The sequence below is a fragment of the Pleurodeles waltl genome, chromosome 11, assembly GCF_031143425.1.
Source record: "Pleurodeles waltl isolate 20211129_DDA chromosome 11, aPleWal1.hap1.20221129, whole genome shotgun sequence".
NCBI classification, from domain to species: domain Eukaryota; kingdom Metazoa; phylum Chordata; class Amphibia; order Caudata; family Salamandridae; genus Pleurodeles; species Pleurodeles waltl.
Window position 1 is genome coordinate 487,054,443 of NC_090450.1, and position 15,537 is coordinate 487,069,979.

At 46.4% G+C, this 15,537-nt stretch overlaps 1 protein-coding gene across 3 annotated transcripts in view; it reads left to right on the forward strand.

Annotated features, from left to right (window-relative positions):
• LOC138265806 (zinc finger protein 670-like) overlaps nucleotides 1-15,537 on the forward strand; it is a 117,174-nt gene that overhangs the window by 18,548 nt on the left and 83,089 nt on the right. For 2 of the 3 annotated variants that reach the window (XM_069213866.1, XM_069213863.1), the window contains 2 exons: nucleotides 757-877; nucleotides 6,641-6,733. In XM_069213866.1, coding sequence (XP_069069967.1) covers nucleotides 757-877; nucleotides 6,641-6,733 — 214 coding nt within the window. Of the gene's footprint in view, nucleotides 1-750; nucleotides 878-6,640; nucleotides 6,734-15,537 lie in introns of all 3 variants that reach the window. The other variant, XM_069213865.1, reaches the window with a different exon arrangement.

Sequence of the window (15,537 nt, forward strand, 5' to 3'; positions counted from 1 at the left end):
GTGAGTGCCGAGACAGGATTCTGGGGCAGATTGCCTTTGATTGCTTTGCAAATTAGTTCTTAAGATTAGTGATTTTGATGAGTAAGTTCAAAGACTTGACACTGTGCATGAGATGTGGACTGAACTCGCCCAACTTCTCTGTTACTTGTTCCTGTACTCATATTTACAGCACATAGTGCAAATTCGGTTCTGGTGGGGTTCATCCTGAGAAAGTAGTACAGAGAGTCTGATAATTCTTGATATGTATCTGCAACTGACTTTGATTTACTCTGCTCGTGAAGCATTGTCAGATAAACCAGTTCATGAGACATTAGTACCTACTTGAGTACTGTTCTAAAAGGTATGCTTTGATTACAATAAAACAATTGCATTTTTGTCTTACCACTTGAACGTTCATTACATTTTTTACAGATGGTCTTGTTTCCCCCTAATAGAACACACATCTTTAGTATACTAAACAGTTGAATTATACCTTAGTTATTCATCCTGAGGCTAAAGTCTCAGGAGCCCATTCAACAAAGAACTTGGGTTGTGTGACTGCTGTCCAAGAGGACGAGGACAGCTAAAGAAAATTCTGGTACGAAAGCCGCAACAATAATGATTTTCATTGCCACAGGAAATGTTCTCGAATCGTATGAGGGATACAATGTGGGGAAGGAGTTTCTATTAAATAATTGCATTTTTCAAATACTACAATACCGTTAATTGAATTGAGTCTCTCAGTGAGTGATGTAACAATCTCTGTTTAAGTCACAGGTTGCATTCCATGAAGGTTTTACTTGTTTCTCTGAAGAGGAGTGGCAGCTTTTACAAGATTGGAGGAATACATTTCACAAGAACATGATGCAGGAAATTGACCATGCTATGATGTTGCTAGGTAAAAATATCCTTAGCAGTACCTGTTATAATCTGTGGCTTATTGTCCTGGATATTCTATGTTTCCCAGTAGATATTTATATTTTCTGTCTTTAACAAATGAATATTTAGGTTGCCCTACACTTTTATCATTTCCCAATAACTACTTATGTGGCTATGTACAGTGCAGCAATAAAGAGATGAGCAGATGAACGCTTTTTAGCAGTGAGAATGGGAAAAGATGTTATTTGGACAAACAAATAAGTGTAGTGTTAGGTAAGGAGTTTGAGAGAGAGATAGAGAGTGGCTCAGACAAACCACCTCCTATCGTAACTTTCCAGATACCATCAACCTGATGTACTTCTTTGTGGGTGTTTGCCTTGATTTGGAATTGCCTTGATTTGGAATGGATTTAAATATTCTAACTGCTAGTAACGCTGAGCTGAGACTGAACAAAATGTCAATTCCAACAAGGCCTGCACCTAGTAGAAAACAAGCAAGACCCGCATTAAATTTAAGTCCAGTTGCAGACAACAAGCCAGAAATTATTTTGTCTGGTTCACAGCTGTTGCTCAAATGAGAAATCAAACTTTAAATTAGCTGTAAAGATCTCTCTGACCGGGTCCATATTTTCACTAGTGTTTTATGTATTGTGCGTCTACCGTGTGAGTTGTTGTTTTGATGTATATCACTTTACATGCTCTATCTTCTCATTAAGCAAACACAATATTTTGGTCTGTATTTCTTTCTTGAGGTTCACACAATCAAAATTATATGTATAGACCTCTCTAGTCGATCTGCAGTCTCCCATTGCTTTGTCTGTGTTTATCTTTACTGGAATGAGAAGTGTTTTCTCTTCACTGTACATATTGTTCGTTTTAGCTCTGAATGTCTGTTTTGTCATATTTTCTTTAGGCATTACTGTATGTACTGCCTTCTATAGCTGTGACGGCAGAGGTGTTTCACATTCATCTTTCAGGTCTATATCTGGACTTCTGAGTTTGTGTAATTCTCCTGGGGTCGATTGCTTCTGAGTGTATATTCTTCTCTTGGGTCAGTCTCTGTTCAGTTGGTAGCTTTAAATGAATAATTTTACTACTTAATTATCCCTTTCATGAGTTGATGACCTCTGGGCCATTAACTCATAGGTCATGCCTTTCTCTGTGTCAGCTCTGATCCCTGCTAAATGAATTTAGTGCTGTGGGCCAATAGCTTCAGAATGCATCCCCATTATCGGGTCATTCACTTGTGCATGTCCTTTTCTGAGGTAATCAATTCTTGAACATATCCTTCTCTAGGTTTATTATTTCTAGGTACATGCTCTTCCGTGAGTCAGTTTTTTTTGCCTATGCATGTTCTTCTGGAATCAAGTGCATCATGGTGCGTGCTGTTCTGTGGGTTGATTACTTCTCAGTCCCTATTCTTCTCTGAGTAGATCACATCTAAGTCTGTATCCTCTCTGAGGCGATCAACTATGGATGCATGTCTGGGACATTCTGTATTACTGCTGTTGGAGGAACTACTTGTCCCAGCAGTCCTGGCCAGTGCTGCAGTCAGAGGAGGCGGGCTCGTTGACATCTTGCATAAAGCGCTTACCTGCTGGTGCTGTTGGAGGGCCTACGTGTCCTGGAAGTCTTGGCCAGTACCACTTGCCCACTCACAGCTGTGCTGTGCGGGACATTCTGCTTTGCTGCCATTGGAGATACTATGTGTCCCAGAAATCTTGCCATGTCTTTCTCCTTGAGGCCCAGCCATCTGCGTGCATGTCCTTCAGTGAGCCAGTTGCCCTTCAGTGAGCCAGCCTCCCTCCCACCTCCCCTTCTTAATGGCGGCAGCTGTGCAGCCACGCCGCGGCGCGTCAGAGGCGCACCAGTGGCAAGCCCGTCTGCACCCGCCCCCCTGGTCCACGCACCACCTGCCTCCCCAAGCGCCTCAACTCTTCCACAGAGCTCCTTGCTCTCAACCCCGGCCGACACACCGCCTGCACCCAAGCTGAACCCCGGACCTTTCACGTGTCACTCATGCCACTTCTCCTGCACTCACACCAACAAGCACCACAGCAACACCAAACACCCCAATCACCTCAGCTGCATCCTCTTCAACACCATTGAGCTTTGGGACATACTCTCCACAACCTCTCCCGACAACGCCTTCCTCACTGAAACATCGACGAACCCCTCATCGAAACCCGACATTGCGACAGTCATCCCGGAGGGATATAAAATCACCCGAAGAGACCGTATCAACAAACCAGGAGGAGGAATTGCCATAATACACAGAGATTCCATCAGGATATCCACCAACACCAACGACACCCTGGATGCCGCAGAGCACCTACACTTTCAGATACACATCTACGCCAACACCACCTTGAGAGGAACCTTCGTCTACAGATCACCAGGACCCCGCCCCCCTTTCTGTGACACCATCGCCGACGCTATCCGCTCCCACGCCCTCGCCTCCATGGACTACCTACTCCTCGGTGACCTAAACATCCACCTAGAGAACACTAATGACTGCAACTCCACTGCCGTGCTGGACAACCACGCAAACCTTGGCCTCAAGCAACTAGCCTCCTCACCCACCCACTCAGCCAGTCACACGCTTGACACCTTTTTCTCCTCCAGCAACCACATCGCCTTCACTCACACCATCGAACTCCATTGGACTGACCACTACTGCGTCCACTTCTCCTTCCTGAAGCCCACCACCAACAACATCCTATCCCTTACCGCAAATGGAACAAGATCTCCAAGGAGCAACTGATCTCCAACCTCGCCCAAGCTCCTCCACCCATTACCAACGACCCCAACACCGCCGCCCCAACCTCACACGATGGCTCGACGTATGCACTAACTCCCTCGCCCTTCTAAAAAAAAACAACAACACCGCACCAACAAGACAGCTCCCTGGTTCACCACAGAACTTCAGACTTTCAAACGAGAATGCCAGAAAATTGAGAAAGCCTGGCAACAAGAACCATCAGTGAGCAACTTTTCCGCCCTCAAATCAGCAGTGCGCAAACAATACCAGCTCATCCGGACCACCAAACGTTCCTTCTACAAAGAACGCATAGACGACAACGCACACAACAGCAAGGAACTTTTCACCATCATTAAAGAACTCACCAAACCCAAATCCTGCACCATCGACCCTCTGCACTCTGAAGACCTCTGCGACTCCCTCTCCAGCTACTTCCACCACGAGATCTCAGACATACACAAAAGCTTAATATCTTCGCCACCCACCACCACCGACGCAGCACCCTGCCGCACCATCTTGCTGAACACCTGGACCCCCACCAACAATGAAGAAACCAGCAAAACCATGAGCTCCATTCACTCAGGTTCCCCAACAGACCCCTGCACCCACCACTTCTTCAGCAAGGCTAGCCAAATCATCGCTCCCCAGCTCCGGGCCGTCATCAACAGTTCCTTCGAGACCACAACCTTCCCAGATATTTGGAAACATGCCGAAGTCAACGCCGTCCACCAAAAAAACCAAAGCAGACCCCGAAGACCTCACAAACTACCAACCTATCTCGCTACTCCCCTTCCCTGCGTAGGTCATAGACAAGATAGTAAACAAACAGCTGTACCGCTTCCTGGAGGACAACAACATACTCAACGTCTCCCAGTCTGGATTCTGCAAAAACCACAGCACCAAGACCTGCACCTGCGCCTGCACAGACGACATCAGGACCAGACTGGACAAGGGTGAAACTGTCGCCCTCATCCTTCTAGACCTCTCCGCAGCACTCAACACCGTATGCCACCAAACCCTTCATACACGTCTTTTTGACACCGGAATTCGCCTCAAAGCCCTGGACTGGCTCACCTTCTTCCTTTCCAAAAGAGCCCAAAGAGTTCACCTCCCCCCAATTCCGGTTCAAAGCCACCAAGACCATTTGTGCTGTCCCCCAAGGATCCTCACTCAGCTCCACCCTCTTCAATATCTACATGGCTCCGCCCGCCAGCATAGTCCGCCCCCACTGCCTCAACATCATTTCATACGCCGACGACACCCAGCTCATCCTCTCCCTCACGAGAAACCCATCTACCACCAAGAACAACCTACACGCTGGCCTCCTCGCCATCGCTAGCTTGATGACAGCAAGCCACCTCAAATTAAGCTCAGGAAAAAACGAGATCATTATCTTCGGACCCAACAAGACAACATAGAACGACTGCTGGTGGCCTACCACCCTAAGACCACCCCGACACCTGCGCACGCAATCTCAGCATCATACTTGACTCGTCTCTCTCCATGACTCAGCAAATCAACGACCATATCGTCCTCATGCTTCAACACCCTCCACATGCTACGCAAGACCTTCAAATGGATATCAATAGAAACCAGAAGAACGGTCACCCATGCCCTTATCAGCAGCAGACTGGATTACGGCAACGCCCTCTATGCAGGGACCACAGCCAAGCTTCAGAGAAAACTCCAGCGCATCCAGAACGCCGCCGCACCTCTCATCCTCAACCTCCCTCGCCACAAGCACATCTCCGCCCACCTCAGATCCCTACACTGGCTGCGCATCAACAAAAGGATCATCTTCAAAATCCTAATCCACGCACACAAAGCCCTCCACGACACTGGACCGGCCTACTTCAACGAACGAAGCAACTTCCACATCCCAACCCGCCAGCTCTGCTCTGCCAATCTCACCCTCACAACAGTCTCCCGCATCCAACGCACCACCTCCGGCGGCAGATCCTTCTCCCACCTCGCAGCCAAAACCTGTAACTCCCTTCCCACCAACCTACGCAAGACCCAGGACCTCCTAACTTTCAGAAGGTGCCTCAAAACGTGGCTCTTCGAGCAGTAACACCCTACTGGGTGAGTTGCACACTTAAGAAATTTGATTGATTGATTGATTGAGTTGCCTCTAAGTGCATGCCATATTCTTGTTTTTCTACATCTCCTTAATGTCATTATGTGGGATGATTGCTCTTGCTTCTAGATGTTGATCTATGACTAGGCCTTATGCATATGGGTGCATGTCCTTTTCTACGTTTATTGCTTCTGGATTCCTTTATTTGTGTGAGTAGTGAAGACTTCTGGATGCTTATCCTTTTGGGTGAACAATTCCTGGGTACAGGTTTAACAATTCTGAGTTAATTTTCATCTTTTTATGTGTCATTGTCATTGCTTCTGGGTGCATGTCCATCACTGGCAAAGTTGCTTCTGGGTAAATAACCTTCTTGAGAGCCATTTCTTCTAGGCCTATGTGGTTCTTTGTGGTGATTGCTTCTGGTTGCAGATTGCCACCTAGATCAATCCTTTCTGCCGTTTTCTGTCTTTCTGGATCTTTTTTTCCCTGGACGCATGCACTTCTGATTGATTGTCTCTGGGTGCATGCCCATCTCGGGTAAAGTTGCTTGTGCCTTCTCTGGGGTGATTTCTTATAGGTCAGTATGATTCCCTGTGGTGATAGTTTCTGAGTATATGTCCTTGTTTTGGATATATCACCTCTGAGTGAATGTTGGCCTTTGGTCATTCAGTCCACCAACATGTGCACTGGTTTCCCTAGCTATTTTTCTGCTCAGTTTATATTTTACTGCCTCCAACTGCATGTTCATTGCTACATCTATTCTCTATTTCCCCCTGCTGTTCCTTTGACACATCCTACTGATTTCGGTACATCACAAAATATATTATAAAGATAATACGTCTGTCATCCAACTCATTTCAAGTGATGTACTACCAAGATAAACTAACAGTCATTGCACAAGAGCCTGCACCATGATTAATAATGTTTACCTTCTTTTCTCTTCAGGACCACTTATCGCCAACATGGTTTCTTCATCACGAGCTAAAATAACACAAGAGTTTTGCATAACGGACAACCAAGACTCAGGCGACAGACCCGGTATTTAATCTATGATTTCCAAGTAAAAGAGAAGTGCATTAGTGGCGACCTGAAAGTGACGCAGTGGATGAGCATCCAGCATTTATTACACACGTGCCTATCTTTGTCCAGATATATATACACAGACATATCTAGGTTTGCCTGTGCACATGCACGCACATTAAGATGTATGCATTTTCACCGACAGCACACACCTATAAATAAACACGCAGTCAATAGGGCACATATGCTGTCACCTGCGGACATAACTATTTTTTCACACACAGGTATCCAGGCACATAAATGCGCTGGTGTACATATACATGTGCATGTACGCTTAACCTCACAAGAAAAGACAGATAAACACTGGCACAGGAAGCTCATGGGCCTGGTAGGGACATACAGGCACACACACAGTTACATACCATGACATGTGCATTTATCACAATCCTAAAGAAACACAGAAGATCAGATGCTTCACTTAAAAACTTGTGCTCTGAGACTGAAGCAGAATCAGGCTGTCAGATGATTGAAGAGCAGCAGGAAATTTAACATTAAAAGAACTGGAGAAAGAAGTCCTGGGAAGTATTCCTGACTCCGACTTCCCTATCCTAACAGCCGGTATTCAGTACTTGTAGCTCCCGTGCATCTCAATCTGCCATTTAAATCCCAGCAAAACCTGAGCCGTTTTGTCTTTAGTTGGAGTGACAAGTAGAGTCCACAAAATGAGATTAAAGAGAGGAATTTAACGAGAAGTAAGCATTATGGACACTACAGCAGAGAAAGAAAAGCTTGTAGTTGAACAAAAGATATTGGGGTGTGGACGTTTTTTAAAAATCTACTTGGCCAAGGGCAAAATTTAGAGAAATCTACTTGCCCTGTGTAAATATCTGCTTGCCCTACTTACTCCATACATCCCTAAGCTAGGTCTGCACAGGATGGGCCTGCAGTGCAATCAGTGCAACATACCGTGCAATATATATTTCAAATTCCAGAACAATCATGCAGTAAATGGTGATGCACCCTATAAGAAAATGTTGTACTGGCTAGTTATACAGCATGTGTGAAGATGTGTTATTGTGGACCGCGCCAAATTATCAGCTGGTTTGCCTGTGACAGATTTTCATATTTAGAGAAATAGTCCTTAAACGCAGAGGGCCGACTGGCAATTGACTGTATTTCTTGCTGTGTCTTTGAGGCAGACAGTCGTAATATGGACCTGTTGGACAGAAAGGTTTTCTCCTTCCTAAAGCCAACTCATAGCTCTCCAGCTTAAAAATACTCGCAAGAAGTCCTGATAAATATGTGGATGGGAAACTTCTTGGCAGAGCTTATCAACTGTTCATGGGGCAGCAAAATCACGTAGCATAAATGCTGTGGCTCACTGAGACTTTATCCACAATTTTTTGAATGAGAAAGTTACGTTAGTTCCCCTTTCCCACTCCTGGTCAGGTATAATATGTTTATATTATGGTGTATGCAAGGAAACATCTGCACATTCTTCTCCCACATAAGGATCATGCACAAACGTAGCAGGCAGTAGCAGTACAAGTATATTACAGTTAGTAAAGGTATATTAATTCCAACAGCGGTGTAAGCTCCACTGACATGAAGAGCTTATAGATGTGCAAGTTTGTCTGTGTCTGTTTCAGAATAAAGGATATGTAGTGCATGTACCACACACACACACAGCAATGCAAGCTTCATTCTCAAAGCAAGGGAAGGAAAGTTAAGTTGAAGACAGAGTAAATCCAGAAGTGGCGATATGAGGATAATTGAGATGGAAGGGTACTGGGCAGGGGTGTGGAATTCCTATACCCCGACGCCCGGGACACATTGGGGTCAAAGAAAACAAGTGTCCAGATTTTTTTTGTCCTTGGGACAAGAAGGCCCAACCATCCGCAGCACAAACCCTTTGTCTGCCACATTACAGTACTACATTATGGAACAGGTAAAGGAATTTGATGCAGTTGAGGTCATATTTGTATCCATATGGTAATGCTATTCAAACTTATATTTATGGTTCATTAATACAAAGCCTTTATTATTAGGGTGAGTGTTCTAAACAAATGGTGTAAGCTCGGACTGCACTACTGACTGGTTCCAGTAAAAAAATGTGTACACCATTTGCAAAGTTTAACAATATGATGCTATGTAAAACGCTCCTAGAATGCTCGCTCATTAAATGCAAATATTTGCAGAAGTTTGACAGCAAGATTTTTGATTTTGGCTTTCAAAATAAAAATGGAGCAAAAAAAAGTTGTTTTACTAAACAGTGAAATTCATGTACCATTTCTTTGAAGCATCATTTAGTAAAATGTGTTGGTGTATGGTAGCATTTAAAAAATATATTCATAATGGAAAGTCAGTGTAACCAGTTTCAACAAGAAACGTGGACATAATTAAGCAGTGGCACAACCAATAGGTCTGGCATTGATGGTCAGTCCTTTGATTTTGTCAATGTGTGTCTTGTTTTGACCATAGGTTTTGTAAAGCTTTATTGTTATGGAACCTGCTGGACCCTCACTATTGGAACAAACATTGGCAAAAAGCAAAAATATTTTTTGGTCTCAAAAAGCACACATTGCCATAGCAGTTCCGGGTACTGAACAAAACTACTCAATTCTTAAATAAAGTCACAAGAGTGTACCCATGGTATTTGTCTTTGCATTAGTGCAGATTTACGTATCTCATGAATTCACAATGATTTTCAGAAGTAGACCAGGAAATCGTGCTCCTAGAAAGTATTTGTAAACTATATTTTAGCACGACAAATATGCATGTGTAGATTTGTTCAAGTGAAAATCTGTTGAACGTTTACTTTCCCTCCAACCACTTTTTTCCCAACCTTTGAAGTTTTACTTCTGAACCTTGTCAGGAGTAAATTTCCAACCTTTCTCGGAAAAGATTAGCTGGTGAAAACCTTTAAACCACACTAGTTAGTCGGTATGCACACACTCAAAAGAGCATTCTAACCCTGGAACTATTACTTACTGCTACCTTAAGCCTCTGTATGTAGATCTGCAGATAGGTGGAAAAAATAAGAAAATTGCTAGTATTCAAACCCTACTATAGTGTTAGCCCAGCCATAATCAGAGAGGCTGTTATCAGAGCTCTTACATAAAATGAGATTGCTGTCATAATTTGTCGCCACACTACATGGCACCAAAGGGAAAAGTCGATTTTGTTTTACAGGACAAGTAGATTTATGAAGCAGCCTGTCCCATCAACAAGTAGATATTTTGTTAAATTCCACAACCCTGTACTGGGTCAAAAACTCAGCATTCCATGACACCTGGGCTTAGTCACAGTAGAGTTGGAGACACTTTTGTGACCATGAAGTTTATTTATGCTTCAGCTACCACGATCTTTAAATCTAATATTAGCTGTTCAGAAGAACAAACACCCAAAAGCTCCACTGCTCGTTTTCATTTTCTCTCTGTCATTGTGGTCAATGGCCATCACCTAACTCCCTCTGCAGTCTCACGTCTAGTATTTCCCTAAAGGACCAAAAAAGGCTGTAGGAGAAAGGGAGCAGGTGGTACACCAAAACCATGAGTAGAGCACTGCCCGACCAATTCACTGCACAAATGCCAACATGTCACAAGCCCATCTCTCCCCGTTCTTAGCACTAGTCATAAGAGATGTGAAGATCTTCAAATACACAAAACACCATCATGTATAGTGCATTTGATACTTTAGCGATTAAGGTAGATCTACCACTCCTTTCAGCATGAACCTCCCCACCACTACAGAAAAGTACAATAGAAACACACACCATGCACTGTCAGCAAATGAAGGAGACACTCCTAATAATAACAGGACCATAAAGCAATGTATACAGCACCTACTGCTGATGGTTGCAGACTTATAGACCCTCCAGTAGTCGCATCCACCCCTTATTCCAGTTAAAGAACAAGTTACTTACCTTCACTAAGAAATTATCTGGTAGAGACATATTCTAGTTGCAGATTCCTTACCTTAGAAATTTCCTCAGGCGTCAGACTGGATCTGGAGATTTTTCTTCAAGCAGTATCCTTGTGCGCCATCAGGTGGTGTAGGTCGACTCCGCAAGCATCATTGGTGTCGTGGTCACAGTGATGACGTCACAGTCGTATATAGGTGCCACTCTGGTGCGCTTATGTCAGGTTCTTGTCATGACTTTCCACACCAGAAGCGCGGAGCCATGAAGAACACTGAGATTGGTGCGCCAGAACTAGGGACCCGAAAGGGAGTCCCTATCCCTAGAAATTAGTTTGCAGAGAGGGGAGGATGGGTGGGTCAGTAAAACATCTGCAATTAGAATATGTCTGTACCGGATAGTTTGTTACCGAAGGTAAGTAACTTGTTCATCTGATAGAGCCTTCTAGTTGCAGATTCCTTACCTTAGAATACATACCCAAGCAATACCACCTACAGAGGTGGGTCTGTGAACCAAGATCATACTAGGAAGTTCTGCAGGACCGTGCAGCCAAAATAGCCGTCCCTGCGGACCTGACTTTCCAGACAGTAGTTTTTCGTAAACATGTGCAGGGTTGCCCACATTGCTGCCTGCAGACCTTGCGCAGTTCCCTCCAAGATCTGGACCATGTCAGAGAGATTCCCTTGATGTTGCGCCCACTGGAATTTCAGGTCCCACTGCAGAGCCCTCATTTGTCATCTGGCTTGTGTCACCAGCAGGATGCAGGAAGCCATTAGGCCCCAGCAGCCTCAGAGTGATTCTCACCAAAACCCAGGATAGAGGCCGAAACATCGATATCATAGCCTGAATATCCCTGGACTTGCTTTTCGGGTGGATAGACCCGAAACTGCACTGTGTCCAGAAATGCTCAGATGAAAGGGAGCATCTGTTGCGACCACCGCCATCACTTCCGTGAACACCCGAGGGGCGCTGGTAAGGCCAAAAGGGAGCGCGGTATGCTAAAAGTGCTCATGTCCTACCACGAACTGCAAGGAATGCCTGTGGGCAGGCAGAATGGCAATGTGGAAGTAGGCATCCTGCAAGTGCAGCACTACCATCCAGTTTCCAGGGTCCAAGGCAGATAAGATCTGAGCTAAAGTGAGCATTTCGAACTTCTCCTTTCTGAGTAAAAGATTGAGGGACCAGAGGTCTAGGATATGGTGAAGACTCTTGTCCTTTTTGCGCACCAGGAAGTAGCGGGTTAACAACCACAAGCTAGTTCTGGCACAGGAACCCTCTCTATGGCTCCCTTGGCCAAAAGAGACGCAACTTCCTTGCAGAGAAGTGCCAAGTGATCATCGGGTAGTTGATCATAAGATGGTGGCATGACTTGAGGGGTAGTCTCGAAGTGGTGGGAGTAGCCCCTTCGGACTATTTGCAAAAACCCACCTGTCCGTCGTGATGGACTCCCAGTGCTGCAGGTGATGGCGGATCCTGCCTCCAACCAATCCAAGATGGAGCGATGGACTAGGAAAGATTGGAGGCTGTAGCGGGGTGGTGGTGGTGGACTGTGCGGACCGCTGGCTCCCTGATCCACGAGCACAGGGGATTTCACGGCCACGCAGAGGCTGTGCAGCATGCGTGGGTCGGTGGCTGAAGAGAAATGGATGCGGTTATGTGCCCCTTCCATAGTCCTAAAAGTGGCTAGGAGCGGCTGAGAGGTCAAGGGACCGAGCCGTAGCCCGGACTCCTTAAAGTGCTCTAGTGCTGAGTCTGATTTGTTTCCGAAGAGACTGGTGGCATCCAAGGGCATGTCCATGAGTGATTGCTCTAGCAACAAAAAAGGATGATGGACGGAGTGCTGAACAATGCAAACACTCCCCCCTCAGTCACAGATTCTGGGTTTAATCCATCGTTCTTTTGCTGACCATGCCACCCCAGTTTGGACCCAGCCATATGCAAATCAGTCTTGACCGTGTTCCTCATGGGAACAGTCAAGCCTGAACTGCCAAGCCAGGTCCTCATGCATGATTGCTCGACATCCCCCGAAAAGTCTGAGGTCCTCAACCAGGCGTCGCGCCGTAAGATCACCGTTGACTCAGCTGTTCTGCCCAGTGAGTCGTCGTGCCCAGCCCCCAATGTATTGTGAACTTGGCTGCATCCATCCCGTCAGCAAAGGATTGGAAGAGAACAGCGAGGGCCTCCTCCAGGACCTGCGGCAGCACCTGCACAACTGTATCCCATAAGGTATGGGAATAGCGGCCCAAAAGGCATGCAGGCTCAAGATGATCCAGTCCCTTTGATTCCCTATCTAGGAGTGTGGAATGGGAATGCATCCGATGAAGAAGAAGCGTGGATGTAGACTCTCTGGTGTAGGGTGCTGGTTTAGGAATTTAGGGTCGTTCGGTGCAAGCCGATGGTGGCAGGCGACTGTCCTGTTCACAGGAGCCCCTGTGCTGGGTCAGGGTCAGGTACCCAGTAGGACATCAGGGAGGGCTTCATTAAAAGGTAAAAGGGGTGCCGAGCTGGAAGCCCCATACTGAGGCACCTCAGTCAGAATGTTAGTCCTGACTGCCACAGAAGGAAGCTCAAGGCCGAGGACCTCAGCCACCCTTCTCACCACCACAGAATATGACAATCCCTCCTCCATAACCACAGTAGGGGGGAGAAAGCATGCCTGCATCAGGAGAGGTATCCAAACCACTAGCTTTGCCCAGTTCCTGTGCCCAGTCCATTTCAGGGTCTTCCAGCTGGAATTCCAAAGGGTCCAGCGACCCCTCCACACCTTCCCCCTTACCAATAGGAATAATGGTCATGATCCAACCTGGGGAATGTAGGCCCCATCGAAGATGGAACCAGCATCGAGCGACGTCGGTCTGCCTCCTGGTCTGAGTCCAGGTATAAGTATGGGTTTAACGTCGATAGTGGGCCCGATCAATGACAAAAGCGTTGACGTCTTTGCTGGTGCCGGGGAAGGTCACATTGGCATGACCAGCTTCGGCACGGATCTGACAATCGATCCCGAGTGGACATCCAGAGCTGGGGCCGAAGCCGTCGGCAAGGAACCCGAGGGGGCCCCCTATGCCCCCACTGGGCCCGAAGGCACCGCAGAGGAGTCGGTCTGCCCAAAAATGAGGCGCATGGCCTCATAAAATTCTTTGAGTTGGGCAGGGGTGGCTCCGACTCGGGGAAGCATGGAGCTGACCCAGAAACAGGCACTGAATACCGATGCCTAGAGCATCGACGCTCTTTCCTTGTTGCATCGTCCAAGCAACAGGCGAAGCCGAAGATTATTTGTTCTTCTTCGACTTCTTCTTGTGACCCGAATATCCTGAGGACTTCAAGTGGGATGAAGAAGCGTGGTCATGACCTTCCTCTCAATCGAGATCGTGAACAATGCAGAGTCGAGTGCTAGACCGCCATGAGCTTTAGGGACCGCTCACTCAAAGCTTTTGGGTTCATGGCCCGGCACTCAGAACACAAATACGGGTCATTCTCCAGGCACCATAAACACACAAGGTGCAGATCCGTCACCGTCATCATGCGGTGACAGGAGTCACATGGCTTGAAACCTGTCTTATGTGACATCCTCGACGCACCAAAAAGTGTCAATGAAGTTGACAAAACAGTTAAAGTCAGTCAAAAAACGACTAAGGGTAGCTCTCTCCGGATCTGTGCGTAGGCTGGTGCGGAAAGAAAAGAACTGATGTCAGTGTGCCGGGGTGGTGCCTATAAATGATCGCGGTGTCAACTCATGCGAAGACGACCGACACCACCTGACGGCGCACAAGTCTACTGCTTGAAGAAAAATCTCCAGATTCAGTCTGACGCCTGGGAGAAATTCTAAGGTAAGGAATCTGCAACTAGAAGTCTCTATCAGATATGTAAATACAGTGGCACACCAGAGGCACTACTGTTTCTTCACACAAGGCACATGTTTAACCAGTAGCGCTTTGGGGGGTGGGTTGTTTAAAAATAGATCCATAGCAATTTAGGAAACGGTTCGGTCTCAATAGCTGCCAGGCACACCCTGAGAGTGAGTTTTTTTCCTGAATATTTCTGCATCGCTGCAGTCTCATTTCCAGGCAAAGGCAGAGAAAGAAAACATTTGGAATGTTAGAGCACCATTCTAGAGTTCGGGTGAACCAAGCAATTACACTTGTGGCGGCAGCATGTGTGTGAACTCACTGAGCTATTTTTCTTGCTCATGCACCCTGTGTTTATGCTCTGTTTTGCACCTTGAAGTATATGGGATGGTTTGTGGCAGGTACTTCGACAAGCACTTAAGAGATGCATAGCACAAGATTTATGCGGCAGGTGCACTCACAGGCTGTGCTATCATACTGGAATGTGCTCTTCTCTCACACACTGTAGAATAGTTCTTACTATGCCACCGCTAACCCAGCTCTTAATCAGGTAGTACACTCTAATGTGCAACGGACCTACAGTCAGAGAACAGAATTTCTTTTCAGTTGAGAGGAAGACAAAGTCATTAGGAACTAGCAGAAAGATCCTTGCACATGTGCGCACAATTGTGTTTTAATTGGTGCAGAAGCAATCGGGTTGAAGGGCCAGTAGTTGGATGCAGCACTAAATAAATACACAGGCCGTACCTCTGCACTTACATTCCAGATAACTGCCAGTGTCTGATGCACTAGTGTATCGGAAGCAGGCACTTTAACTGAAACTGCTATTAATGGCCTGGCTGCTTCACCCTCAGTGTCAGGGAGACAGCTGGGAAGTGTAGGACCTGCGAAAACTGGCTTTCATGATGGCAGCACACCATCAAGCTTGTCACATGCTCCCACCCCCCGAACTGACTCCTGTAGGTGGTCGTGGGGGGACCAGATCTCTGAGCACCGGGCTACACAAAGTGGAATAAGGGGCAGAAAAGAAAGGGCCCTGCATACTAGAATGAGGACGG